Source organism: Syngnathoides biaculeatus, chromosome 7, assembly GCF_019802595.1.
Source record: "Syngnathoides biaculeatus isolate LvHL_M chromosome 7, ASM1980259v1, whole genome shotgun sequence".
In the NCBI taxonomy this organism is placed as follows: Eukaryota; Metazoa; Chordata; class Actinopteri; order Syngnathiformes; family Syngnathidae; genus Syngnathoides; species Syngnathoides biaculeatus.
This window is the reverse complement of record NC_084646.1, coordinates 30,565,422-30,590,675: the sequence shown is the minus strand read 5'-3', so window position 1 is coordinate 30,590,675 and position 25,254 is coordinate 30,565,422. Positions and strand designations below refer to the sequence as shown.

General features: G+C 41.3%; 1 protein-coding gene and 1 long non-coding RNA gene across 3 annotated transcripts in view; one reads left to right on the top strand and one right to left on the bottom strand.

Moving 5' to 3' along the window:
* Positions 1-25,254, top strand: part of LOC133503554 (adenylate cyclase type 1-like) — a 126,465-nt gene that overhangs the window by 56,226 nt on the left and 44,985 nt on the right. Inside the window, exons 9-15 of the mRNA XM_061825265.1 lie at positions 5,463-5,618; positions 9,151-9,345; positions 17,129-17,226; positions 17,341-17,425; positions 18,201-18,290; positions 18,540-18,814; positions 24,296-24,422. Of these exons, the coding sequence (XP_061681249.1) occupies positions 5,463-5,618; positions 9,151-9,345; positions 17,129-17,226; positions 17,341-17,425; positions 18,201-18,290; positions 18,540-18,814; positions 24,296-24,422 (1,026 nt within the window). The remainder of the gene's footprint in view (positions 1-5,462; positions 5,619-9,150; positions 9,346-17,128; positions 17,227-17,340; positions 17,426-18,200; positions 18,291-18,539; positions 18,815-24,295; positions 24,423-25,254) is intronic.
* On the bottom strand, positions 634-4,599 carry LOC133503129 (uncharacterized). Of its 2 annotated transcripts, XR_009795664.1 has the most exons (3): positions 3,907-4,599; positions 2,136-2,764; positions 634-1,340 (listed from the first exon to the last, which is right to left on the bottom strand). It is a non-coding gene; the product is annotated as an uncharacterized LOC133503129 (long non-coding RNA). The 2 variants fall into 2 exon arrangements; XR_009795663.1 differs by having other exon boundaries at positions 2,136-4,599.

Genomic DNA, 25,254 nt, shown 5'->3' with positions numbered 1-25,254 from the left:
TCCTGCCTCATGCCCGTGAGCTGGGATTGGCTCCAACACTCCTGTAACCCTTGATATTTTTCTCCCCATTTTCATTCACTTTTTAAAAAGCTCCAGGGTGCTGCTAAGGCGGTGCTAAAGAACCACATGCGGCTTCAGTGCTGCAGGACTGGCGACCCCTGGGATAGCCCAACAGAACTGTTGCTGGATTCAATGGAAGGTGCGGTTAATGCTGGGATGACAGGCGAGCTTGGAGTTGTGGGCCCACTGAAGGATGTCAGAGCGTGCGGAATCGGGTAAAAATAGCCGTTTAGGAGGTCCGGTTTTGGGATCTGGGTCAGTCTTCTGAGCCTCTTTAATTACTCATTCAACCTTCCAAGTGGCTACTCCAATGGAGCATGAGGGAGCTAGAATAGGCTTTGGGCTGGGGAAGGTGGATACATACGGGAGAGCAAATCAGGTTTGCCATTGTGTGAACCAGTGTGGAAGGAGAGGCAAAAATGTAATTGACTGAGAAATAAAGCCCAGCGACCTTGGCAGGTATTAAGACGCTTGGCCCGACGGAGATAGGAGGTTTTTGTGACAGATTTGAGAAATAAAGACATTGAGAAAAACACTTACTGAGCAAGAAAAAGGTTGATAGTTAAATCATAATGTTTGTACAAGTTATTTATTTATTTTTTGACAATTGTGCAAAGGAGATGAAGAGTCCTCTAACAAATAGAGCAAATGGAAAGACTAACAAAGCAATAATCTGGTGCAATAACAATTGTGCAAAGGGTGCAGAGACTTCAGGAAATGCATGCAGTTTAAAATGACTATTATTGCGATAATCTGGGACAATCTCGACTGTGCAACTGTTGCAGATACTCCTCAGTCATGCAAGTGGTGCCAGATCCTACTCAGGGACATGAGCAGCCAGTGTTTGTAAACAAAAGCACGTGTAATGTACAGTATAGTTGGGTCGACAGAAATGTGACAACAAATTTAAGACAAAAATTGGAAGCATGTTGCAATGGAATTGTAAGTTAGCTGTTAATGAATTTAATGGCAAGAGGGAAGCAGCTCTTGTAATGGCTCCGCGTTTTAGTTTGCACTGATCGGTAACGCCTACCCAAGCTGCCTCCGCCTTGAGACGTTTGAATGTTCGTAATGTGGTAGGGGTCCAATGGAAAGGTGAGCTGGTGGGGGTGAGACTGGTGAGAGGGACGGCAATCTTAATATAGTCACAGATGAAACGTCAATAGAAATTGGCAAAACTTGGGAAACGAAGCTCCTTGTGGGTGGAGGAAATGGGCCATTTGATGACTGCTTGGATCTTTGCTTGGTCTGGTTGTAATGTCCTTTGGTGGTAATGTATGCTAAGAAAGGAACAGAGGAAAGGTTGAATTTACATTTTTTATGTTTCACAAAAAGACGGTTCCCAAGGAGGCTTTGGAATACATGGCAGACATGCTGGTGATTTTTTTCGGGAGTGCACGAGATGATGTGTCGTACGTCATCAAAATCAGCTTTAATAACCAGGTATGTATAACAACACAAAGAATTTGTCAGTGCCTCCCTGGGATGACATTTAGAGCAAAGAACAAACAAACAAGGACAAACAACAAGAAACATTTGGTTAAAAGGAACTGTTCCTTATAAGAGTTGCAGTTGAGCAAGATGCAAAGTCTTCTTCATTTGGAGCAGTTGAGAGTGTGTCAACGCCCCACAATAGGTTAACCTTGTAGAAAGTGTCCTTACCCGTTCTTGGTTCATTGTTATAAACCAGTGCAATGGCAATTGGGCATATGGAGCAGTTGGAAGTGACGAATCATGCTATAGTCTACAGTATATATTCTTCTTCTTCTTTTACTTTCAGTTTGACCCATTAATAGTAATACTGATTGGACAACCATGATGTGTCCCAACAACGGCAAGAGGCAGAAAATAGTAGGTTCGTTGAAGAATATAATGAGTCGAAGAATAGTGTCGTAGCTGTCTTTGATGAGGCTGATGAATGTGGTGTCATCTGCGAACTTCAGGAGTTTGACAGCCAGGTGCCTCGAGGTGCAGTCATTTGTGTAGAGCAAGAACAGCAGAGGGGAGAGGACACAACCTTGGGGTGCCCCGGTACTGATAGTGTGTATGGATGAAGTGGTTTTCCCCAGCCTCACCTTCTGTGTCCTGCCCGTCAGGAAGTTTTAGATCCAATTGGAGATAACAGGTGAGATGCTGAGCTGGAGACGTTTGGAGGAGAGGAGCTTGGGGATGATGGTAGAAAACGCAGAACTGAAGTCCACAAACAGGATCCTCTGATAGGTTGCCTTTCTGTCGAGATGTTGAAGGATGAAGTGCAGACCCATGTAGACGGCATCATCCGTAGACCTGTTAGCTCAAGAGGCAAACTACAGTGGATCCAGCTGGGGAAGTGTAATGCTCTTGAGGTTGTCCAGCACAAGATCGTTCAAAGGACTTCATGACCACAGCTGCCAAGGCAACTGGCCTGTAGTCATTAAGACCCGAGACTGCTGCTTTTTTGTGCCTGTTATGATGGTAGAGGTTGGTACTCACAGTTCCTGAGACCTGTTGAAGATCTTTGTGAAGACAGGCATAGAAGGAAGATGAATATGGAAAAACAGCTTGGCGCGCATGATTCCAAATCAGTCTGGCATGGATTGCAATCGCTCACTAATTACAAGTGATGCTCCCTCCTAGTAGAAAGCAATAGCTGACTAGCCGACGACCTCAATAGCTTTTACTGCAGATTTGAAAGGGCACTTTCACTCCACGCCACCAAGCCTTTCTTAATAGATGAAAACAAAGCAGTTCAGCATGTCACAAAGGACATCATTAATAAAGGTTTGAAAAACAGCAGGGGCATAGGTTAATCCAAACACCATGACCACATATTCAAAGTGTCCACGTAGGGTATTTAAAGCCATTTCCATTCATAACTCTCTAAGGTGGATGAGATGATATGCATTGCATAGATACAATTTCGTGAAAATCTGGGCATCACATAGGGGTTCAAAATAGGGGTTAATAAGGGGCAGCGATGCTTTGTTTATTACTGTGATATCATTGAGTCCTCAAAATCAATGCAGTGGTACAGAGTAGTATCTTTTTTTCCACGAAGAAAATGGCAGCTCTGCCATGCAAAAATAAGTGGGCTGGATGAGTCCAGAAGCCAGGGAGTCACGTATATAATTTCCCATAGAATCTTTTTTGGAATGGGAGAGATTAAAGAGAAGGTTGTAGGGGAAAGGGGGTCCCAGCAAGAGGTCAACGGTGCAATTATAGGGTTGGTGAGGGGATGGTGAGGAACACGAAATAAATATTTTAAAATGTAATACTTAACATATGTTAATAATAATAATTATTAGTAGTTATATTGGAGTTGCTTCCGGTCTTCAAACTGGTAGCAGCTTAAACAGAAAGCTCTGACCAGCCCAAACGTAATTCAATAAACCCTGCTGACTTTGGACTGAATGTTGTGAATACTCGACGTGGGACGCTCCTGGCGATGACTTCAGTGCTAAAGTCATCATCTGTGCAATCTCAGTACCCAAATTGGAGCCATATTGTTCACTGCTTAGTAAAAGTTAGCCTAGCTTAGACCGCTAACAACAAAAACTGGTCTGTTTTGTTATATTTACTGAAGAGGAAAACATCAAACACTAGTATCTACACGTCCTGCAAAATATACGTATCGTATACAACGAGGCTAGTGAGTACTCATAAGAAGTTGGGCGAGTGGAAATGTCAACTTAAACTTGCTTATCAGCCGAGTACTCCTTAGCTTAACTTGCTAACAGCGAGACGCGTTTGTGATCAATTTGTGGATGTTGAAGAAACATCAAACGTGAGTAACTTCATAACTTGTACGACAAGAGCTGTGAGGACTTATAGAAATTTAACAAGTCTTATCTTAGTACATCTTAGTACCCAAATTGGTGCCGTATGGATAGGTTTCCGATTACCCATCATGCCTTGCGACGGATGCCATACTGTGTGTCTTAAGAGTTCAGAGACCATAGGTGAATGGTGAAGCGTTAAGTTTTTTTCTATCGTTAATTTTTCCGTTTGGTTTAAAAGTTATGACATCGTTTAAAGCAAATGTAGTGGACAAAAACATGTTTGATGCTTTAAGCAGAGCCATATACTTGGAGAAATTGAAGGATATCGGCGGGAAAGATCCATATGAATTTCAAGCAAGCAACTGGAGTGACAATGTGGAAGGCTACCCTGACGTTACATATCCGATATCGTTAATTATTTCATGAATTCTGTGAGCGCACATACCCTTGATGAACTAAAGGCTTACAAGTCTCTTCAAGCCTACAATGACTTTGTAAGTGAGTTGATTCAAGATGTACGGCAACGGGTGATCGGTACTCAGTGTGTAATGGTGGCTCGAGCAAGACATTCTCAGAGGTCTTACCGGTCCACTACTACCTCCCTGGATCATATCCCAACAAGATGACTGCGTTCTCTCCGGTCATTGTACTTGTATGGTCGGTCTTGGAGAAGTCTGTTCACATGTGGCTGCCCCTTTTTGAAGTCGAGGCTTCAGTAAAATGACGGGATAGCAAGACAGTTATCGAAGAGAGGTCTTACTGGTTATGGCCCTCTCCATTTACAAATGTAAGTCGATTTTTTTCTTTAAATCTTTAAGTCTTTATAATAAAACATTCTCCGTCATACCTTTGTGTAGAACACATTTTATTCATTCCTTCTTTTCTCAAGAATTTAATTGAAAACGTTACGTGTTACGTAATTATCCGAGCAAACTTTACAATGTCTCTTTGTTGGATCAGGAAGAAATCCTGCTCAGTGGTAGACGCTTAGTTTTTCTTAACTGGTTGACAACGACCTTTGGAATATCAAAATACTACCTCTTTGTTTCAATGTGGGTAGTACAGCCCCAAATTAGGCATGTGTGGCCCATTATTATCGGACGAAACGGGCTTGCTTGCTTTGTTGACAGACGCTAACTTGCTTCAGACACTCAAAATGGCGGACAAGGGACTCCCGGGACTGTGGTGACATCATCGGAAACCTATCCATTGTTCGGGTTGAACCTGCTCCCACGTTAGCCTAGCACGCTAACAACATTACCTACGTAGAGTATACAACGAGGACCAAACATCAAATGTGGACTCAACCTTCAACTACTAGAGTGAGGGCCAATATGGTTTGAATCCCTTCCATCCATATATCCTTTAAATCGCCATATTCTTTATATTTTCACACAGGCTGTATGTGATGTATTTATTTATTATTAACATTATATTCACATTTTATTCTATTACTGTAGGCATGACAACACTCGTGATTCACAACAGTTGTATTAAAACACTAAATATTTACAACTGAAAATTTTAAAATATAATGCACAGGAAAGGTAAGAGTTGTTGAAGACAGTTACAGTGCCAAGCATGTGGGAACTTAAGTGAGATTTTGTGGAATTTTATATCTCTAACTGGGGTTTACTTTTGCAGATCTTTCCTGGTTTAATTTTGTCTGACATCAAACCAGCCAAGAGGATGAAGTTCAAGACTATATGCTACCTGCTTGTGCAACTAATGCACTGCAGGAAGATGTTCAAAGCGGAGATCCCTTTCTCAAATGTCATGACCTGTGAGGATGATGACAAGGTGAGTAAAATAAGGTTCATATCTAATGTTGTGCCTGCCTTTCACGCAAAGTTAACTGGGAAGGGCTAAAATCCCAGTTAGGCGCACAGATAGAACCGAGCAGTGTTATTCTGCTGAACACAACACTGTAGGAACGTCACTGATGGTGTAGTGGTACACACGGCTGACTTTGGTGTGGGCAGCGTGGGATCGATTCCCGCTCAGTGATGGTGTTATCTGCCCTGTGACTTACTGGCAACCAGTTCAGGGTGTAGTCCACCTTTCGCCCGAAGGTGCTTGGGGTAGGCTCTGGCTCTCCTGTGACCATTGTGAGGATAAGCGGCTTGGACAATGGATGGATGGGTGGACAACACTGTAGGAGCTTCTCACATTCCTTTTGCAGTAATATTTTAAAAAATACAACCTAATGGTGTGTTTTCTCAAAAATATGTTGAGGAAATATGAAAGCAAATTTCCATCCCTTGTTGATTCAAATTAAATGATATCTTATCAGAGTCTAGCTTGTATAACGAGCTTCATCAAGAATTAGCTTTGTTCAATCGTTCAGTTTTATTGCTACTGGACTTTACTTTTCTGAGAGGCATGGTCTGTCACAAGTCAAGTCATGACATGATACAATTTACCTCGGCTCAATCCTGTTTTTTCTGCCAACCTTTGTTCATCCTTGATAAATACCTTGTATGATGTGATATCCAGTTTAGAGCATTTTGCAGCAAATTTGATTTATTTTATTAATTTTTGTTTTTTACTGTCAAGTCCTGTTCATCCATACTGTTACATACACGTGTGTGTTAGTTTTTAATTTGTCTTTCTGGGCAGTGAGTTTGGTTTTCTATTATGAGGAAGTTGGTCTCAGGGAGGGAAATCCAGTTTGCATGCATAGGTATGCAGTGTATATTGACATTTGGGTAAATTATAATCAATCCATCCATCCATTTTCTTAGCCGCTTATCCCCACAAGGGTCGCAGGGAGTGCTGGAGCCTATCCCAGCTGTCAACGGGCTGAACTGGTTGCCAGCCAATGACAGGGCACATCGAGACAAACAGCCGCTCTCACAATCACACCTTGTCTTGAGCAAGGCTTGCCCACTGCCAAGAGGGGCGTGGCCAGGCCACTGCTCATGACACACCTAAGGGCAATTGACCCCTCCGTAGAAATTGCATCATCCGCGTCGCTGACCAATCAGAGGCCAGAGATCTGCATAAACCACGCCCCTATTTTGCACCCGCCGTTCCCTTTGACAATGTTGTATGGTCCAATATAGCTTTTGTTAGCATTTTATCGCGGATTTGGGTTCTTTAACAATAGATATGGTTAAGAGGTGTAGTCACGGACTTTATAACAGTGACGACAGGTATCCTGAAAGGCTAGTTGGTGGAGTTCAATTCGTACCCTTTCCAAAACCGAAGACACAGTACGAAAAATGTCTTTGATGGATAAAACTTTGTGGAAGACCGCATGATCAACTGAATCCATCAACCGGAACAGATATGTTTGCACGAAGGTAAGCCCTATATTTGATTGTCAATCCATGTCTCATAAATGAATTAGCAGTTATTCGCTTGCATAACATAGCTACGTGTGAATGATTGACACACTTGATCTGTGTTGAGCGATATTTTGCGATGATCTGACTGCACAAACGTGTCTCTTTGTTGGCGGTGAGGTAAGCTAAACCGGACTAGCGAGTCCTAAAAGCCTTCGACGTGCACCGAGACACCAAGACTGAAGGAAGGATGTTTGAGGACACAAAAGTAGTGATTGTCGTACTCGGTCGGGACTTACGTAGGTTCGGCACTAATTCAAGAATAATTATTGAGAGGAGCGCGTGACGTCACACAAAGAAAACGAGAGAAACAACTCGTAAATCAAGCCTTGCCTTCTTTTCCTTCATACGGCGGTTCACAAACGGCTATACAGATTCTGCACACAAGTAAGGTAGGTAACACGAAAATAGGAAACTGTCAATGACGAATTCGTCTTTGGGTTATAATATATTATGTGGCTTCTCGGTCTTCCTCTGACTCCGGAAAGATCTTGCGCTAATATCAATGGTTTCTCTGTCGATATGCATGTAAATACCATTGAAATACCCCTCGCTGAAATACTTGAAGCCCTGCTGTCTGCTTTTCAACGATATTTCACTGTTAGCTAAGAATGCGAGTGAGAAATCAGCTGGTAAATCGGACAGTTTCGCTCTAGTCTTTTCTTGCTGCACCGCCATTTTTGCTAATTGTTTGTCTGAGGTTGCTAACACGTGGGGTGACATAACTTCAGGAGGCATGGTTAAGTGCCCTGTACGGAGGGGTCAATTTAGAGTGTCCAATTAATGTTGCACGTTTTGGGGATGTGGGAGAAAACCGCAGTGCCCAGACAAAACCCATGCAGACACGGGGAGAACATGCAAACTCCACACAGGCGGGTCCGTGATTCAACCCGGAACCTCAGAACTGTGAGGCCAACACTTTCTGGCTTCTCCACCATGCCGCCCAAAATATAATTTATTTAAGAAATTAATTTTGTCTTGCAGAGGGCACCAGATCACTTTTTATATGTACTTTTTATATGTACAGTAGGGTTAGGGTTAGTAAATTCATCAGTCTCGTAACCTAAAGGTTGCTCTATTTTATGAAATACAAATTCTAAATTACTTGATTCCACAGCAAGATGTGGAATTATAATATATTTAATTACCTTTTCAAAGGGTCCATAAGGAAAGACAATCACTATTTACAAGAAAATAACACTAATAATGGTGAAAGAAAGAAAGAAAGCATACGAAAAGGAAATAGAACGCCATGTTCGTGGACTAAAGTTGAAAACGTGAGCTTTTAATGGATTCACTCTGAGCGAGAGAAAGAGAACGAGAGTGAGCAAGATAGAGAGTAAAGTTGACAATGTGTGTGAAGCTAGTTATCTCCCTAAAATCACGAGCACTAATATTGTACATTCTAGCAATGCTTGTTGTGCGGTACTCACAACCATGGATCAGTTGGTCAGTGGAGATGATCTTTCTAAGGAGATCTCAGGAAGAAAATGAAACAGGTTTAGTTGTAAAAAAAAATAAACAAAACAGGCGAAAGAAGAAAAAATGTTGTTTGGTTCGCTTTGATGGGAGGATAGGATCATCTCTCTATCCCTGCTGGTCTCCCTGAAAGTTGAAGGAAGTCACGGTTGGCTGGGAGCATATTTGGTTCCACAACCAAATCTAATGATTGCCACAAATGTGGTGTAAAACCATACCTTGTAATAAAAAAAAAAAACCTCCCAACTTTGTACTCCCATTCATAGATAAACCATATACAATGATTGTTTAAAATTTTGATTTGGCAAAATAGTTCAATCACAGTTCATGCTCTTTGGGCTTCAAATGAAGACAAACTGTGGTAAAAGTCTCGCACCTGTACCTGTAAAGTTGAAACACTGACACACAGACATCAAGGCATACATTCTGACTAAATGTAGGTATAACAAAACGTGTCGCAAGACCACTGCATTAGTGAGATTGTGCATTTGTGTGATGTGTGATAGCGGCGAGCCTTAAGGACTGCATCTGAGAAGTTAAGAAATCGGACATCTTTCTCAGCTGCCACCATCCAGCACTCACCAGGAACACGAGTCAACCGTTATATTGGACGCCTCATCGAAGCTCGGGACACTGAGTCAGGGACATCTAATCTCAATTACCTGACCTTGTTCTTTAGGAGCAGAGACAGAGAGCACAAGGTAAAACCACCCACACCCACTGAGTATGGAGAGAGAAAAAAATTGCATAAATATTACCACCCATTCACAATGCAGTGAAGATATACTAAACTTTCCTCATTCTATGTCTATGACATGTTTGTGACTGAACACTCCAATTTAAATGTCACATACAGACCCAATACAGCTGTAATTATTTTCCATTTTCTCCCTTGTACTCACGCTTGTAGTCGCTGATGATTTTGGTGTTAGTACATATGCATGTGTTTGAGTAATCCACCCAGGGGATTTATCAGGGATTGGGGGTGAGTAGATTAGGTAGTGATTTGGGAACGTCACAGGAGCACATATGAGCTTTCTCCTATGTGCACATGGGTAGAGCCCATAGAGCATTAAATGAAACACAGAACAGGCTTGTTTGTGTTACAAAATTCAAATGTTCTAATGATAAAAATGTAAATTGAAGCATGAATTATTGTTATTCGCACAACAGGTACTTGTTTAAAGTGTATGTAACATAAATTTCCAAACCCAAATTATCTTATCTAGACCAAAATATATGTTCAACTGTACCATAAAATGCATATCTTGTTCTATGGTTTTACTGAAAATAAAAGTATTTATGAATTGAAATCCACAAACTTTGACCTAGTTTCCCGTACCTGAAAACACCTCTATTCCTGTGCCTTAATTCTGACATCACAGCAAGGAGACATGCTGTTGTGGAACTATCTTATAGTTTCTTATTATCTGTTGATGGCAAAGAAAAACCCATTTGTTTTGAGAATTCATCAGTGATTGTAACCTAAAACCAATCCATTAAAATGGTGAAGACATGTGTGGTTCAGTTTTGTAGCAATTCGAATTATTCTCATCACATTTTAATTTATTATTATTATTATTATTATTATTAGACCCAAGCTGCAGAAGACAGTGGGTCAGGTTTGTACAAAGAAAGTGTGCTATATTTTCCAAACCCAGTCAGGAGTCTGTCATATGCAGTGAACATTTCAACCCGGACTTTTTTTACTGGTGGACTCATGTCTGAGATGGGTTTTAAATGTAAAAAACTGATAAAACCGTAAAATCAGTGCCCACCATACAGCCAGTTTTGATACCTGAACAGATCGGTGTTGCTGAAGGGTCCAAATGCGAACTTTGATCAGCCTCTGAACCAGGACACGGCTTGACAAGCTCAGCTCCCCCACTGAAAGTACCAAAACTGCAAAGAGCTTTTGTTAAAAGACAAGTTGTGGAGGTATGTTGCTCATCTTTTATTTCCTGAAAACTTTGAACACTTTTGACATTGTTGAATGAAAGCAACATATGTCGTTTTTAGCAAACAATATTTTATTACTGCAAATTGTTGGACCATTCTCAATTGGAAAAACAGGATAAGTTTGTGTCCATAAGGCGGCATGGTGGAGCGGCTGCAAAGCGTTGGCCTCACAGTGCTGAACACCCGTGTTCAATCCCAGCTCTCCCTGTGTGGCGTTTACATGTTTTCCACGTGCCTGCGTGGGTTTTCTCCGGGCACTCCGGTTTCTTCCCACATCCCAAAAACATGCAACATTAATTGGACACTCTAAATTGCCCTACGTTGTGATTGTGAGTGCAGCTGTTTGTCCCCATCTTCCCTGCGATTGGCTGGCGACCAGTTCAGGGTGTACCGTGCCTCCTGCCCCGTGACAGCTGGCATAGGCTCCAGGACTCCCGTGAACTTTGTGAGGATAAGCAGCTAAGAAAATGGATACAAACCTTTTATTTCTTTTTTTTATTTGTGCAGGATTTTTTATTTTAATAAACTACTACGTAGTATTAAAACAAGCAGCATTAGATACAAGTCACTCACAGAGTAGGAGAGCTGTTTTCAACTTATCAAAAATAATTTGTGCACCATGAAATAGAATGAAATAAACCTGTGCTTTATCCATACATTTTTCTTATTTTATAAACTTTGAACCTTATTTTTCCATATCAATTACAGATGTTGCAGGAAGCATCTTCTGCACAAGAGGTTGACATCGAACCAGCAGATACTGAATCTCCATCTTTCTTGGTACATTTCAAAAGTTGCCAGACTGATGAAGTGGCTTTTCATGAGAAAGGAACACACATCTTTCCGACAGCAGAGAGAATACTGCAAGATGTATTTCAACCTCAGGTGGCTTCAAGATACTCAAATTGACAGAGCAAATAAGCATTCAGTGAAACTGTTATGAGAGAAACGTACAGTATTTATACACAATGTAAGCATACAGTTTAATAAAAATGCAATGATTTTAGTTCTGTGGTGTATGTTTACATCATAAACAAGCATACAGATCAACATTTACAAAAGACAAAATGGAAAAATTCAGGATGTAGATCATTTAAATCCTGTGTACTCTTGGCCATCTGCCACAAATCTTAGACACACAGCAGGATGGAAGTGGCATGTGTTTTTTTGTACCTACAATTCCCCAACATCATCTCACAATCTGTCTATAAGCAGTATAGACTTGAAAATAAGAAAATATACTCATACGTTCAATTTTCCAGAATGGGACTTTGTTTGAAAAAGCATTGATTGGACAAACGCTGCTTTTTGTAGGAACAATAATAATGTAAACAATTCTTGTTAATGGCAAAAAGCTGGTCTGAGTTGGAGAAATATTAATATTAATAATTATTAAAATAGCTCTAACTCGTGTTGTGGAAAATGCAGTCACTGCCGATACTGTGGCCTGAATTGGAGATCGGCAACCACAAGTACTCATGAGTACAGTCAGCTGGCAATAAAAACTGGGTGCACTGCAGCGGATGGTTAATCTGCCATTTTCTGGTGATTATGTTGACTCTCATGGTAACAACAACTTTCTTCTGTTGTTTCCCTGGGCATGCAGCATTTACATGCATACCTTTGGGGGAAAAAAATATGTTCACATTCACAAGCTTCTACAGCTCAAAGACCCATATCAGTCCAGTGCACAGAACCACCCTCCCCATTTACATTTCTATTTTAAGCATTTACTGCAAACCTAACCACAAGATACCAGTTTACAGCTTTCACTCTCAAGTGTAACATTATTGCTCATAACATCTTGGGAAAATTGTGACTAAAATGGGGCTGGGTGGTTCTGGGTACTGTCTGGTTAAGCCAATCAGTTTAACACGTGAAATTATATTTATGGTGAAGCAAGTTATGACTAGCTATTGCTCTCAAATTAACATGACATAGTTTTAAATGGATTTCATTCATTAAAATCCTTATTTGTGAACACATACCATCTTAGACTAAATACACGGCATTTGAATAATTTTAAAACGAGACTGAAAACTTTGTATACACACATTGAAGCCATTACTATTTGTCAGTTCATGGCTAAATAAACAAAACAACAACTTCACAAATGTTTAACAGTCAGTGTTTCCAAGATGAGGCACGTCGTCCTCCCTGGGTCTGAGTGCTTGCTCAGCACCTTCATTGCCAGCTATTTCGTCTGCATTTGAACTTGTGTTCTGTCGAAGTGGTTTAAATTGATAACCTTTATCAAGCTTGTATTCTTCATCGTCTTCATGGGACCCTACAGAATCATGTTCAACACTTATCGGAAAATTCAGCGTTGTTCTTACAATGGAGTCAAATGGCCGTCATGAGGTTTATCTCAACTTCTGACGTCATGTCCCTTGGGTTTTTCTGTTGTGTGGTCATGTATTTCCGCTGAATCCAGCAATGTGCAATCAATTTTTGCCGATAATCAAAAAATAAAAATGTTTCTTTCATAACTGATTTCAGATTCGAATTCAGCATAAAAAAACTGAAAGCAAAAGGTGGATTGAAGACTTTACATACCCTAAGGACGTTCTGTGTTTAGCAACTTTCTATTAATTTTGGAGTACTGAATAATGAGGATGCATTTAGATTCATCTTAATTAATACCTTTGCCAAGTCAAATAACTTCGAGGAAAGGAAGAAGACAAGAGACTGAATGCCAATGCTTGAAAAGACATCAGACAGAAATGTTCTTGCAATCAAAACAGTATTCACAGCAGCTGCTTTAGAGGCAATGCCCCCACAAGTAGGATCTGAAGGACAGGTGAAGAGAAATTCTGGAAGCAGCTAGATTAAGTACTTCTGAGCATCCCAGACAAAGAGAGAGTTGTAATTGTAAGGGAAATGTTGGTGAAGGAAACAAGGGTGAGGAAGAAATGATGGATATGTTCGGCATCCAGGAAGGGAAAGTTTGCAAAAATAATGCAATGAAGACGATGAAGCAGAAACACAGGGTCACCCCCAAGAGTTGAAGTTGAAGGACCCAGGCAGATTACATGACCTGCAGATGTAATCTGATGCAGGTTACTGACTGTAAAGTCGGGGAGGAGTATTGCTAGGCAGCATAGAATGGTGCTGTGTAGGAAGATTAAGAAGAGACAAGAAGAGAAATGGTGGCTCAGTGGGGCAGCTGTAAAGCATTGGCCTCACAGTTCTGAGATCCATGGTTCATGGTTCCCACCTATGTGAATTTTGCATGTTTTCCACGTGCCTGCGTGGGTTTTCGCCAGGCAATGCTGCATCCCCGAAACACACATGAATTGCAGACTCTAAATTGCCCTAGGTGTGATTGTGAGTGCGACTGCAATTGGCTGGCAACCAGTTCAGGATGTACCCCGTCTCCCTGCACGTTGACAGCTGGGATAGGCTCCAGCACTCCTGCGACCCTTGTGAGGATAAGCAGCTAAGAAAATGGATGGATGGATGGATGGATGGACAGACAGACAGAAGTTAGCTGAGAAGAAGTGGGACACTTAGAGGACCTAGTAAAGGTCACAAGAATACATGGGAATATGATGTGGGGTGAAGGTAGCAGTGGTAAAAGCCAAACAAGAGGCATGGTTGGACACTACAGAAGTCTTAAACCAGGGGTGGACAAACCATGGCCGGCAGACCATTTCAATCTGGCCCGCCAAACATTGGTAGAGAATTGCCCAAATCATACCAATATCATGACTACATTCATTTGACCTTATCTGTAATGTTGAGTTGTTCCATCAGGTAGCATGGCAAATACAGAGCTACATTGATTGGATTTTGGGTGTCCTGTATAAACTAATGCAGCCCTATGGGGTCACAAGCCCGTGCAATCTGTACGCCTCTCCCAAGCCCGGATAAATGTAGAGGGTTGTGTCAGCAAGGGCATCCGGCGTAAAACTGTGCCAAACAAACATGAGCATTCATCTAAAGCAGGGGTGCTCAATGCATCGATCACAATTGACTGGTCGATCGCAAGGCAGTTTTGGTTGATCGCGACAGCGTGCCGGAAAAAATAAAAAAGACATCAGCTGTATTTTTAATTTTTTTTTACTTTAGCTCACCGCGCATGTGCAAACAACAGTGCAGGAAAACACGCTGTCAGGGAGTACCCCCCTATTTTAAGCTCTCGCTGAAGAAATCTGATCAAACATGAGTATGGATGCTTGAGAAGTACATCTTGGGGTAAAAACGTCTGGGCACCCCTGATCTAAAGAATACCATACCGGATCGGTCATGACCCAGGTTAACAACGTCTGCCCACGGCACCTTTAACCTGCAGGGCCTCGGTGGAAATTCAGCTACTGTGGATCGAAGACAGAGAAGAGGAAGAAAGCGGATTTGTTGGCAGAAGAAGAAAAGGAATGCACAGATCCTACAACTGAGTGTCAGGACATTGAATGTTGGGACTATGACAGGAAAAGCTCAGGAGTTGGTTGACATGATAATTAGGAGAAAGTTTAATACACTGTATTATCCTTCCAAGAGAGCAGGTGGAAAGATAGTAAGGCTAGAACTTTAGGAGCAGGCTAAACCAGAGGCATATAATGACATGTACACCAGGTTGGGCACGAAAAAAGGAGAAAAGGATCTCTACAGGTTGGCCAGAAAGAGGGATAAATATATAAATATATATAGAGAAGGCCTGGAGGAGGTACATTGTCTTTGCGGATCGAGAGAAAGTCGATGACAGAATACCAAGAGATTAACTGTGATACTGCATGCGTCAGTCTGGTGGGGCGGAGAATTACGTCAGAATAGTACAGGACATATACAAAAGCAGCAGAACAGTAATGAGATGAGCCGTAGGTGTGACAGAAGAATTCAAGGTGGAGGTCGGACTGCATCACAGCCCATTCCTGTTTGCGGTAGTAATGGATAGGCTGACCGTAGAAAAGTCTGGATGCATACAAATACTTCCTTGGACCATGATGTTCGCAGATGATATTGTGATCTGCAGTGAAAGCAGGGAGCAAGCGGAAGAAAAATTAGAAAGATGGAGGTATGCACTGGACTGCATCAGGGATCAGCTCTGAGCCCCTTCCTGTTTGGTGTGGTAATAGGCTGACAAATGAGGTGAGACTGGAATCCCCTTGGACCATGATTATCCTAATTGACATTGTGATCTGCAGAGATAGCAGGGGGAAGAACAGAAAGATGGAGGCATGAATTGGAAAACGGATGAATGAAGATTAGCCAAAGTAAAAAAGAATGTATTTGCTTGAATGAGAAGTGAGGAGGGGGAAGAGTGAGGCTCCATGAAGAAGAAATACCGAGGGTGGATGACTTCAAATACTTGGGGTCAACAATCCAGAGCAACGATGATTATGGTATGGAAGTGAAGAAACGGGTCCAAGCAGGTTGGAGCAGCTGGCGGAAGATGTCTCATTTGCTATGTGACAGAAGAGTCTCTGCTATGATTAAGGGCAAAGTTTATAAAACAGTGGTGAGGCCAGCCATGAAATACAGACTAGAGACGGTGGCACTGAAGAAACAACAGGAAGCAGAGCTGGAGGTAGCAGAAATGAAGATGTTGAGGTTCTCGCTCGGAGTGAGCAGGTTGGTTAGGATTACAAATGAGCTCATTAGAGGGACAAAGTTGGATGTTTTGGAGACAAGGTTCCAGAGAGCAGACTCAGATTGTCTGGACATGTTCAGAGGCGAGAGAGTGAGTATATTGGTGGTTGGGTGCTGAGGATGGAGCTGTTAGGCAAAAGAGTGAGAGGAAGACCAAAGAAAAGGTTGATGGATGGTGTGAGGGAGTACATGAGGACAATGGGTATTAGAGAAGAAGATGCAGGAGATAGGCTTTGATGGAAAAAGATGACACGCTGTGGCGAGCCCTAACGGGACAAGCCGAGAGAAAAAGAAGAATAAGAAGTGGTTGCCACCAGGCCTGCAATGTGTTAAAAAAAAAAAAAGTGAGCAATCATGAAAGAAATTTGAATTTAGTTTGTATATTTAGTTGTGGAGACAGCATTTCATGACCAAGTCACCAAATTAAATGTGAACTAGTGTACATAGAGAACATGCAGCAGACACATTGCCAAACTCAAACACCCTATTCCTGGATGTCAACAACTTACCTTACAATAATGTGACAAGCAAAACGTGAAGGGTAAGGCACAGTGTTTGGAGAAAATTAAAGATTTGAAATGACTCGGCCCATCTCACTGTACACCCCAGCTGCTGTAATCCATCCACCTTCTACATGTTGGATTGTTTACAAGGCTGCTCAAATGCTGAGTTGCACATTCTGACAAAAAAATACAATGGAAAACTTCTATGCATATATAGATCTTTAAATGACTCAATCTGTCATGAATTTGGGATTTGGGATGACACATTAGGTTGAAGTAAATTTCTTGAACATTGTTGTTTAAATAACCAGTCAAGAATAACCAATAGATAAACGTGCATATACCTTGGACATACTTGCACATGAACTGAAAAAAAAAAATGGATGAATAAACATTTCTTGACATCATCTCTCTCCTTGTGTCCTTTTCTCAGTACAACCAGATGAGTGATGATCATTTCATCGGCGCAGTGGTTGTCTCGCTGATCCTGGCTGCATTTTTTGGCCTTATCTATCTGTTAATGATCCCACAGTATGTTTTTTACTTGATACTCTTTTCACAGTCCAGTCAAAAATGCATTTGTTGTACTGGATAAAGTGGAAATGGCGCAAGTTCTTTTCACTTCAATGTTGCTTTCTCTCACAGGGGAATGCTGGTACTGCTTCTGTTGGTGGTATGTGTCTGTTTTCATGTGGCCTGTGTCATGTACCTGCATATTACGAGTGTTCAGGTAGGAACCTCTTGTAACTCTCCATCATATTGCCCCCTCCATATTTTTTAAACTTTCAGAAATGTCTTAATTTAAGGTTGGTGGTTTTTAATACTACAGTGCACTATATGGTTTGTCTTTTTTAAATTGATAATGTATAGTAAGTGTGTAATAATCCATGTGTTTAGTAGAAATGAAGAAATATAGTAATATAGTTAAAAAGTATAGAAACGTGTTGCGATAATTGTGCATAGAATTGTTCTTTCTCCAGATGGCAGCAGTATGTCATATTGGTCAGTGATGTGCAGATTATGTAAAGAAGATAGTTAAGACACACCTGCTAAACAGATAGATATGTTAAGAGTAGGGAACAATTGAGACCAATGTGACGCTGTCGTGTTTTTTGAAGAAAGATGATAAAAGTAGGGAAATAAAAGCAACTTGTGGATAGTACCCATTTTGTATTTAGAAACAACTATTTAACAAGTATCAATGAAAGCCATACATTAAATTATATATCTTTTAATGTCAAAATATTTTTTCATATACTCGATTTTTATTGAAACAATGAATATTAAGATCAAGTGTCGTTAATGTAGCCTCAATGGCTGAACTCTCATTTTAAATAATACCGCTCAATTAAGTCATTGTTAATTAATTACCCCCAAGGAATATCTGCTCTTAGATTTGCACAAGCAACAAAAAAATCACATTACACAATCATGTCAGCATCACTCTTTGGTTTAGATTTTTCAACATTATTCTCATCAAACCTTTTCTTTCTTTTGCTGTCAAGTGTCAACCGGGCTGCCTCACCATCCAGATCCAAACAGTTGTCTGTGTCTTCCTTGTTTTGCTCTCTTATTCTGTTGCACAAGCCTGCATGGTAAGTCCTAAATTCTCCTTGAGTTGATACAGAAGTTAAACGTCAGTTCAGTAGTCCTTTTATGGAAAGAATCCTTCATCTTCTACAAAATGTTTTGTATGACTAATGTCATCAAGCTTTAAATTCTAAAAAAAATCCATTACATTAACATAAACACAATAAATTGTAAAGAGGTGAACATTTTTGAGAATTTTGTGTTTCCTATATCTATTTTTCTGTTGTCCCTGATTTTTCCTTTCATTTTTATAGGTGGGATTTATTCCTTGGGGTCGAGCTATAATCAGATCAAACAACTCTGTGCAGCGTTCTCCTGCAGACATGTTTGGTGTAGAATCACCCAACAACACAGCTGCAGATAGAACTGGTCCGAACGTGGCGTATGCGCTGTTGTCCTGTTTAGCTGGTACGCTCACCATTGTTCCCTACCTCAGAGTGTCCTCATTCCCAAAGATCCTCCTGCTTCTCCTTCTGTCCGTCACCTACACAGTCATGATGGAGACCAGTGGGTATCGCCAAGCTGTCAGGTAAGACATGTTAGGACATATTTTTTTTCTTTTAATGCGGGACCTGTACATTGGCGTTTACCCCGGTGGATGAGAGTGTAGCCTCCCTCCGCCTTCGAATACGTGGACGGGTCTTGACTGTTGTTTGTGCTTATGAACCAAACAGCAGTTCAGATTACCCACCCTTTTTGGAGTCCTTAGAGGTAGTGCTGGAGAGCGCCCCATCAGGGGACTCCATCATTCTACTGCGGTACTTCAATGCCCATGTGGGCAATGACAGTGAGCGCCTGGAAGGGCGTGATTGGGAAGAATGTCCCACCTCCTGATCAGAACCAGAGTGGTGTTCGGTTACCGGACTTCTTTGCTCATCACGGATTGTCCATACCGAAATGAGCTCATGCACCTACATCATCAAATCACGTCACTGGCTGGAACTGCCGGTCAAACACACCATTCTTCAATGCTAAGTCGGTTGGAGACAATGAGAAAATGTCTTACAGCACGACGCCCAGAGTTTTGTCAGATACCGTTAATCATTTAGTAGGTGATAATAAACGAAGGGACATGGAAAAATGAGACACTTGTGTTACATGTGAATTTAGACTAAAAATCCGCTTGCTCAAACCAGCAAAATATGACAAAGCAGAAGTTAAGCCAATTTAATCACACACACAACAATACAACACAACACAAAAACGATAAAACAACTCACACAAAATAGAAGTTCAAAGACCAAGTAGTTGAATAGAGCTACGAATAGTCACCAGAGTTAAACAACCAGCCCAATGTTCTTTCCAGCGAATATTCTGAGTCAACAAATGTCCAGAAATGTCTAGAGATGAAAGGCAGAATGCAGTGTGGCGTGTACTTGTATACTTGTTCATAGAGTGGTGGTAAGAACCTCCATTGACAGTCCTTCTCAGTCTTCTCATATAGGCACTCCTCGGAACATTCCAGAATCCCGCATCACAAAAGAACCGCATCATAATCACATAAAAGTATGAAAGGAAAATAAAGAATAAAAATACACACGCACATAACACTTGGCATAGAAGACCCATATTTAATGCCGAAGTCGATGTTCTCGCCCATAAGAAATTGGACTATTAACCCCCTTCTGCTCATCTTGGACAACTGGATCTACACATGTATCTGCCGAGTAAGTCGTCAAGATTTACACGGAAGAGTTTGAAACCGTAGAAAAGTCTGGATGCATACAAATACTTCCTTGCTGGATCTGTTCTCAATTAGGAATAAATCCCACATGGTGATGAACCGACTCAAATTTTGGTCAGTTTTTTTCAATCCAAATACCAATATTTAAATAAATGACACCTGGTTTTACACAAACCCACATTCATTAACTAAAGTTGGAAGGAAAAAAATTACACCTCATCCGTACACGAAGCGTGTTGCGGCCACACGTGAAACTTTGGTAAATTTCTCCGTGACAGACATTTTTTTTTAAAATATGCATTTTTCTCAAATGAGTTCAATGCGTATTTAAAAAAAGAAAATAAACTGCTGGGATAGGCTTCAGCCCCCGTACACGGAAGCACTTTGCGGCCATACATTGAATTTCGGTCAACCTCTGTGTGACCGACGGTTTATTTTCTTTTTTGCAATTCGCATTGGACTCATTCGAGAACAATGAGAGGAGAGGGGAGAGGTTTACCGAAGATTAACGTGTGGCCACAACACGCTTTGTGTACTGGAGACGACTCCCTAAGTGCACTGTTCTCAAATGAGCCAACTTGGCATTGTAAATACTTTTTGGGAATTTGAGATTGAGAAGAATAGTTCTTATCTGAAGTGAAGTGATCGGTACACAGTCGTGTGTATTTGGTTAGGCACCAGCCATCATGTTTAATTGCCGAAATCCATCGATCTTTTCTTGTCTTTTCAGTTGGTATTCCATAGAATGAGCTCTTTGAATATCTGTCTCGTCTGTTGTAACAAACAAAAGCACAAGAGGTCTCGGGCATTGTTAATATTCTGCTCCAGTTCAATGTCCCCGACACTGTCGAGCCGCTCTTTTTGACCGGAAATATAGCGCAGTAAAAATGGTGACGTCGCGTGCACAAACTCTATACCATGTTCAGGCATAATGGTGTCCACATATGCACGTGGCACCAGAACACTTTAAATCGCAGTTCGATCATCGACTTTGAATACTTCGAAGACCTCCTCAACACCCAACTGTGAAATCTGTCATTATACACACAGGGGCCCTGGATGTTCTCAAGCAGCAATCAGAGGTACTGAAGCGAGATTTCATAGAGCTAACAAAAGTGCAAGGGATGGATGCTGAGGTTTTCATAAGCGGACCTTCCTCCACTTGTACGATCTGGAGATGAACATTTCTCGAGGCTCCGTCAATTGAATAGGTGTTAGGCAAGGTGTGCACTGCACTATTCGTGAGTTTCATTGGCAATTTCTGCCTTTGGGAGCGTAAAAATCTTTACAAAGTAGACAGTTTCTGTCTAAATAGACAAGGGGTAATGTTATAGCTGCCATCATTTTCCACTGTGTGCGTCATTCACCGCCCTGTGAAGAAATTTTTTCCAAAAACCAAGGACAAAAGGATCCAGTTGTTCCCAAACAATCAGAGGAACAAGAGATAAGGCGAGACAAGGTGCACACAGATTCATTTTTGTCATCCAAACAATCTGATGAGCAAATGACAAACTGAATGTTCCAGCACTTTAAATCTCCCTCACCTCTTCCTGCTCCATTGGAGCCATCCATACCTCAGAATCTCCCCTGTATGAATACAACAACCACACAATCTGCAGTAGATGTTGGCTCCCCCTCTTCCAGCCTGAATGCAATATTAGGTATGAGAGATAGGATAAAGACTATTGTCAATGATGGAGTCCAGCCCATACCACTCCAAGATCTTCCTCCCATCCCCACTCGCATGAAACCACCGTCCACGAAGCGAAAGATCCCTCCTCCACCCATGAAGACTATCTATAGATGTGACTGATATTTACCAGGTCTTTTCCAGAATAACTCAGACCCCTATGGAGATCAGGCATTTTTCATCCCTGTAATTACAAGGGATAAAAAAATTGGTCAAAGAGATATGTCACCAAAAAATTAGAACTTCCAATTTAGTGAGGATAAAATGTGAGTGTATCAAACCATTCTCTTCAGCCATCTAAGCCAAATAATCATTTTCTCACTTCAGTCTGGCAAGTTTCCTAAAGCTCTCAAAGTAGCTGCTGTTAAGCCTCTTCTAAAAAACAGAGCACTGGACGATTCCATGTTAGCAAGCTACAGATCAATCTCAAATCTTCTGTTCATAGCTAAGATTCTTAAGAAAGTTAATCAACTAAGCAATTTTTTGAATTTAAATGAACTTTGACAAATTTCAATCAGGTTTCCGAACTCATCACAGTACAGAATCTGCTCTTATCAAAGTGCTAAATGATATAAAGTTGAATACTGACACAAGAAAGGTGTCAATTTTGGTCTTGTTGGATCTCAGCGGTCTTTTGATATGGTATATCACAATACACTGCTAAACAGGTTGGAAACGTGGGTAGGACTAAATGGAACAGTCCTTAAATGGTTTAGGTCCTACCTGGAGGAAAGGAGCTATTTTGTGATCATTGGAAGTGCTCAGTCTCAGCGAATGGCAATGACCTATGGGGTCCCTCAAGGGTCAGTTCTTGGACCTCTCCTGTTCAGCCTGTATATGCTACCCTTGGCTCAAATTCTTCAAAACTTTAATTTTGATTACCATAGCTGTGCAGATGATACAGTTATATTTAGCAGTGTTTCCAGATGACTAGAGTTCAATTGAAGTATTGTCCCACTGTCTAAATCAGATAACTGGATGAGCCAAATTTTCTTCAACTAAATCAGAACAAAACTGAGACAATTGTTTTTGGCAATTACGAAAAGAGAATTGCTGTTAGTAAACACCTGGACTCTCTATCTTTGAAAACCAAAGACCACGTCCGAAACCTTGGCGTTCTGATTGGTTTCCTACCTGACTTTCAACAATCATATCAAATCAATCACAAAAGCTGGCTTCTACCATCTGAAAAACATATATTGAGTGAAGTCTTGTCTGGTCAAGCAGACCAGGAAAAGCTCATCCTTGGTTTTATCTCAAGTAGACTTGACTACTGTTTTGGTCTTCTGACTGGACTCCCCAAAAAGAGTATTAAACAGCTGCAGCTCGAGTTCTGACCAAAACAAAGCGGTCAGAGCATATAACTTCCATCCTAAAGTCCTTGCACTGGCTTCCAGTCAGCTTTAGAATACATTTTAACGTTCTGCTACTGGTCTATAAATCACTAAATGATTTAGGTCCTGAATACATAAAACAAATGCTTACGGAATACAAACCTAGTAGAGCTCTGAGATCGACTGACTCGGGTCAAATAGTGGTGCGCCGAGTCCAAAGCAAACATGGTGATCCAGTATTTAGCTGTTATGCTGCTCACAAATGAAACATGTTGCCAACGGAAGTGAGGTCAGCCCCAAGTGTGAAAGTTTTTAAATCCAGGTTGAAAAGTCTTATTTCTCATGCTTTTTAGAATATATTAACTTTTTGGTCATATTACTTGCACTGTATGCGGTTTTAATTCTTTTTTTTTTTAATATTGTGTTTGCCATTTTTATTATTTTTATCCCGTTTTAAATGTTTTATCTCTTTATTTTCAAATGCCTTCAATCATTTAAAGCACATTGAGTTACCTCATGTATGAAATGCGCTATACAAATAAATTTGATTTGCTTTGCTTACTGGGTTGAGGTCACCAAGGTGGTTAAAAAGCTCCTTTGGTGGCAGGGCTCCAGGGGTGGATGAGATTCGATGAGGTCCTAAAGGTGCTGGATTTTGTGGGGCTGTCCTGGTTGACACGCCTTTGCAACACCATGTGGACATTGGGAACAATGCCTCTGGATTGGCAGACTGGGGTGGTGGTCGCCATTTTTAAGAAGGTGGACCGGAGGGTGTGTTCCAACTCTAAGTGGATCACACTCCTCAGCCTCCCTGGTAAGGTCTATTCAGGGGTGCTGGAGAGGAGAGTCCGTCGGGAAATCGAATCTCGGATTCAGGAGGAGGAATGTGTTTTTCGTCCTGGCCATTGACCAGCTCTACCCCCTCGGCAGGGTCCTCGAGGGTGCATGGGAGTTCGCCCAACCAGTCTTCATGTGTTTTGTGAACTTGGAGGAGGTGTTTGACTGGGCCCCCGGGGAGTCTTGTGTGGGTTCTTCCAAGAGTATGGGGTACCGGACCCCTGATACGAGCTGTTCGGTCCCTGCATGACCACTGTCAGAGTTTGGGGGCCGGGAATTGAACGGCAATCCTCAGAACTATGAGGCCAATGCTCTACAGCTGCTCACCGTGCCTCAGACTTTAGATACTGTTTATTTTATTTAACACTGTAGCTGTTTCAACATCATGTGACATTTGAAGCATTTTACCCCTGGCAGATTAGATCCATATTTTATGAGAATTTGATGTTCTGCTTTGTCTTTCAGTGGTGGGTTTCTACACACTCGGGGATATGATCCTGTGTTGGCTGTCTTGCTGTTCTCTGGAGCTCTTGCTCTCCACTCAAGACAGCTCGACCGAAAGCTGCGACTTGACTACTTGTGGGCAACACAGGTATTGCTATCTGTTGAAGGACCTAGCTAATGATGACAAGATGGGTACTTATTCCATAGCTCTGGACTTATAAATGATGTCTACAGAAAAACTCAGTGGTATTTTTTCCATCTCGTTTTCTGATGAAATAGTTGATTTTGGCCTTCCCACATTTTCAGCCTGTCACAACTTGTCACATAATGAGCGGGAGGGGATGCAGTTTTCTCATTGAACTATTATGTTTTATCTGTGGTGCAATTTAGGCCTTTGTTGAAAGTCTGGATATCTATTTTAGACAACAACAAATAAAAGTAGTGATGGGGAAACATGTTGGAAGTCATTAAAAAAAATTCCATTTGTTGAAATGCCTCTTTGAGGAAATATTACAGCCATGTGATAGCACATAAAGGGATTGTTGCAGAAAAATTTCCACACATATAAATGGGTTTAGTTAGCTCTACTTTGTATTAATTGCATCACAAAGGCTTTTAAAATGTTTGAAAAAAGTTTCTCTGGATGACAAAGCCGTGTCTGTAGGGTTCATGTTAATATGTGACAAATGTGGACTTTGATTGGTGCTACTGGCTGTCTTAACAGGGTTTCCTGATCAAAAACTGCCTGGCTATTGTTGGAGGACGCTTTTTCCTCCGCGTGTTCGTTTAATTTCGGGTAGTGAGAATGTTGGTTATCCAAATACAGGCTGGAGACGAACAGTTTCTTCGAAGCTTTTACTTACAGAATATTCTGGGCACATTGTAGCCAAGTGCAGGTTGATTGCCTCTACCTCTCCATCCGGACGCTTGAGGTCGCTGTCTGCAAGCGTGGCCCCAATGACCAGGCCGTCCACAATTGA